We start from the raw sequence: 4,693 nt of genomic DNA, 5'->3' as shown, positions 1-4,693 counted from the left end.
CATAGAATGGTAGTCTCAGAATTCTAAGATGGTGAGAACAAAAGCTTCAGGATCTTATAAGATCCGTGCTCTGTGACCCACACAACATCAAATCTACAGTATTCTGTTGGTCAAAATAAGGTATTAGGCCATTAAAATGCAAGGACATGGAGAGCTTGATTTTACTTTTGATGGGAAGTATAGCAATAACATGTTGCAAAGGGGTATGAACATAGGAAGACTTGATTTACTGGCATCTATCATAATAACCGATCATACCATGAATTAGAGAGTATTGTTAACAGTAAGAATCCAATGGCTTTTTTGAACCTGAGATTGACGTATGTAAGCTTTGTTTAAGAATGTGAATATGGCCTATATGAACATATTAAATTAAAAAGAGAACAAACTGAAGACCAGGAAGTAAGAGTAGGAGACTTTTCTAGTAGTTTAGATGAAGATAATGTTTGCTTTATGAAATGGACATTTTTATCTATAAACAGGGATTGACTTTTAATGTGTAGTTATGCAAAATATAGTAAGCCTTTCACATTTGAATCTTTAAGAATGTGTAATTTATCCTCCCTTTTATTTTCTAGTGAAGTGTAAACGTTAAGCATAAATTGTTTACATTTTCAAATATGTATTATTGTAAATAAAATAAAAAACCTAACCCACAGGAATATTTTTTATCAAACAGTTGTTCTCTTGGTTATGGTAAGATTTCATCTAAATAGTCTTATAATTAGTTCACTATTATACTGCATAGGGACGGCTGAGCAAATAAACTGATACAAATCAACTCATGTGACCCAGCAGCTCACACAAAATTCCTAAGCATAGAACAAGGGCAATTTTGCATACTTAACTCCAGTTAAGAAAAGAAAAACAGAAAAAGAATAAGGGGCACCTGTGTGGCTCAGTCAGTTAAGCATCTGACTCTGGCTCAGGCCATGATCTCATGGTTTGTGAGTTCGAATCCCATATTGGGCTCTCTGTTGCCAGCCCAGAGCCAGATTCAGATCCTCTGTTTCTCGCTCTTTATTCCCCTCTCCCGTGTTCGTTCTTTCTCTCAAAAATAAATGAAAATATTTTAAAGGAAAAGAAGAAAAAGAACAGTTTCTGTGTCAGCAGTAAAATGATAACAAGTACCTTACCATTTCTCTTCTGTCCCTTGGTTTATCTACCTGTGTGCTTACCCACCTACCTTAACTATCCACCTGCTTATACTCTGCCTTAAAAAAAAAACCCACAAAAAATATTTATTTAAGATAATTAAACATGTTTGATACATAAATAAATAATAAAATTATCTTAAAAAGATAGAAAATGAATTTCTTGAATTTAAACATTGAATACTATTTCTTTATGGTCACCAAAATTGCACTATGTCTGCTTGTTGTGCATGGGAGTTGGAATGAGTGTCCAAAAGTAAACACAGAGTGTTTTGGATAGATTTGTAGAGGAATAATTTACATGCCTTACAGCACACTCATTTTAAGTGTAAATATCAATCATTTTAAATGCATTTACCGAGTTCTACAGTCATCACCACATTCCCGTTTTAGAACATTTTCTATCACCACATTCCCACCATCAGCCCCAGGCAGCCACTGGTCTTCTCTCTGTCTCTTTTCTCCGCATTTTGTATTAACAGTATCATAGAGCCTGTAGTCTTCTACATCTGTCTTCTTTCACTCAACATGCTTTTGCTTTTTGTCCATATTGTACCGTGCGTCAATACCTGTTTTTTTTTTTTTTGCTTGCTAAATCATATGGCATCATACACTGATTTATGTTACAGATCTCATATCTCCAAAAATGTATAATACTTACGTTTCTTTCATAGTCTCACCTATCCTTTTATTTTTTTAAATTTGTATTATTATTTTTTAGCCTGTAGTTGGGCTATTTTTAGTGTTATTTTAACAATTTTACTTTGGAGACATCTTGTAACAATTTCCATGCTACTCTCTTACATCATTAGTTGCTTTGTACAGATGGTTGATCTCTTGAGAGTGACTTGGCACTTGTTAACCCCTCAAACCTTTCATGTATATATGAAACACACATACGTAATATATATAGATATACACATGCTATACAATAAGTTGGCTCCCTGTAAAATAAAAAAAGACTATCACTCTTTTGACAGGGAATAAATTTAGCGATTTCTGTCTTTAGGTTCCTTGGCATGCATTCAGATTGTTTGTGTAGTCACTCATGAAAGTCAACCTATTTCTTTTACATTATACTCAGGTATACTTTGTGATATTTTAGCTACAATTTTTGGTTATTAATAATAATATCATATTTGGTTAATGTAGGTAAAAAATTAAAATTGTTTTCATGGCAAAAAATATATTTCACAATATAAGATTCCAACTCACTGAATGTGCTTTATGTGATGTGCTTTGACTTTCAAAAGAATAATGAGAAATAATGTGCCCAATTTGAAAGTTTTAATTTTAATGCAAATTTGTTTCTTTAGCATTTGTGGAATCCAACATCTGGAACGGATAGGAAAGAAGCTGAACCTCTTTGACTCCCTTTATTTCTGCATTGTGACATTTTCTACTGTGGGCTTTGGGGATGTCACGCCCGAAACCTGGTCCTCCAAGCTTTTTGTCGTTGCCATGATCTGTGTTGCTCTTGTGGTTCTACCCATACAGGTAAACATAGCCAGGTTCAATTTTATAGAAATGTGTAAGGTCTGATAGAATGAAATCTTCCATGCTTAATATGAAATGTGGGTGGTTTATTAATATATTAACACATGTTATTATTATATGTAGTCAATTAATTAAAATAGTCTCAGGAAATTCCTTTTCCCATTATATTAGAAACCGATTTTTTTCCTCCATTCACAAGTGATAAAGCTCACATCTCATTCAAGTTCTTGAAGATGTTTCTTTTACATATAGGGCATTTAACTATGTTAATTATAAGATCATAGAATTTAGTTTTAATTATAGAATGATAAACCAAGGAAATAAACTTATGAAGGCTTGATTTCTTTTGATTCTTGAAATAATGTAAAAGCTGAACATTGTAATAAATAAAAAGGGATCACATATGTTGATCAACTAAAACAAAATCTGAAGATGATATATAACTATTATGCAATGTTTGGGGAGTGGATAAGGTGGTTGCAAAGGGACAGAGATATAAAAGGAGATTAAAGATGAGTAGATGCAATCGACAACTCTTTCTTACAATGAGTTTTGGGTGCCCATGAGTGGGCAGGTCAGAAACAAGTTATGGCAAATACAAATCAAATTTGTATCTTCCATTACAAACCGTTGGCCACAGTTTATCTAAATATACTTTATGTAGATATGAAAATGATCTTCCCACTCCTGCTCAGTCATGCATGTATTCCTTCCTGACATCCCTCCTCTATTCCATCTACTTCCCTTACATACCAACTGCTGCTACATGACTAGAATGTGGCCTTGTGTGTTGGGTATCTCTCATTGTATGAGATGTGTGCTGAACTTGGTAGAAAAATGCAGAAGATGTGCCATTGAGGTTTTTTTCTTTGACACAGTTCATGACACATCATGGCTGCCTGCTTTACTGGACATAAAGCAGAGGCACAAACCTTTTAGTGCTGTTATGATATAATAGGAAATTCATATTAATATGTTTCTATAGAGACCTGAAGCCCCCAGGAAGTATTAGGGACCTCAGCAGCAATCACATGAAAAGTCTGTTATTGAAGAGAATATGGATAATTTGAATCTCAATGAGTTCCATCTAAGAAATTGAATATATATCTAATAAACAATGGATGGATGTATTGCATTAGTTTTTATTTTCATGCCCAGTGTTTTTCATTCATATGTGGAAAATGCATTACAGTTTGAACAGCTGGCCTATTTGTGGATGGAGAGACAAAAGTCAGGTGGAAACTATAGTCGACATAGAGCTCAAACTGAGAAGCATGTTGTTCTGTGTGTCAGTTCACTGAAGATTGATTTACTTATGGACTTTTTAAATGAATTCTATGCTCATCCAAGACTTCAGGTACATTAAAATTATGTTATGCATTTTACTGGATCATACCTAACATATTGTCCAAGTCAATTAACTGATGGTGCAGCCTGTGTTCTGGAGGATTTTATTTACATGCTCCAATTTAGAAAGAGTAAATGAAGAACTACAAATATAACAAGGAACATAGAAAAAATGCTTAAAGACTACACAGTATTTTAAGTTCCTTCTGTATCTACACTAAAAGACAGATGGAATTATGTTAATGCTGCAAAGAAAGGTTTTCTTTGAATTAAAAGGATTGTTTTTTTTTTTTTTCCTCTTTTGGGTAATGTATAAATGATATTTTTATGAAACAGTGAAATTTAAAATAAAATATAAAACAATGAAAAAGTAATTTCACAGTATCATCTACTTGAAAATATCAAGTTTTATCAAGTGTTGCTGATAGAAATGTAGAAGTCTAAAATTTCCATTTTTTTCTCTTGTTTCTTGAAATGTAACTAGGTCTCATAGTAGCAATGAATCACCAAAAATTGGACAGTAACTAGCTGAATTGAGAATAATTCAGAAAAAAAAATCCCTTTATCTGTCTATGCAGATAAAATCCTCAGATACTTTTCCATTTGCCATGGTAGTCAGCCAGTGTAGATTTAGGTAATCTCCTTTCCTTCTTAATGCACTTAATTCAGTTCAAACAGGAAAGAGCTACATGAAT

General features: G+C 33.1%; 1 protein-coding gene across 3 annotated transcripts in view; it reads left to right on the top strand.

Moving 5' to 3' along the window:
- Positions 1-4,693, top strand: part of KCNT2 (potassium sodium-activated channel subfamily T member 2) — a 360,386-nt gene that overhangs the window by 160,449 nt on the left and 195,244 nt on the right. For all 3 annotated transcript variants that reach the window (XM_077771185.1, XM_077770578.1, XM_077769973.1), the window contains exons 9-10: positions 2,471-2,651; positions 3,844-4,008. In XM_077771185.1, coding sequence (XP_077627311.1) covers positions 2,471-2,651; positions 3,844-4,008 — 346 coding nt within the window. The remainder of the gene's footprint in view (positions 1-2,470; positions 2,652-3,843; positions 4,009-4,693) is intronic.

Source organism: Crocuta crocuta, unplaced genomic scaffold (assembly GCF_008692635.1).
Source record: "Crocuta crocuta isolate KB4526 unplaced genomic scaffold, BGI_CrCroc_1.0 scaffold220, whole genome shotgun sequence".
NCBI lineage: Eukaryota > Metazoa > Chordata > Mammalia > Carnivora > Hyaenidae > Crocuta > Crocuta crocuta.
Note: the sequence above shows the minus strand (reverse complement) of the source record. Positions and strands in the feature narration are given on the sequence as shown.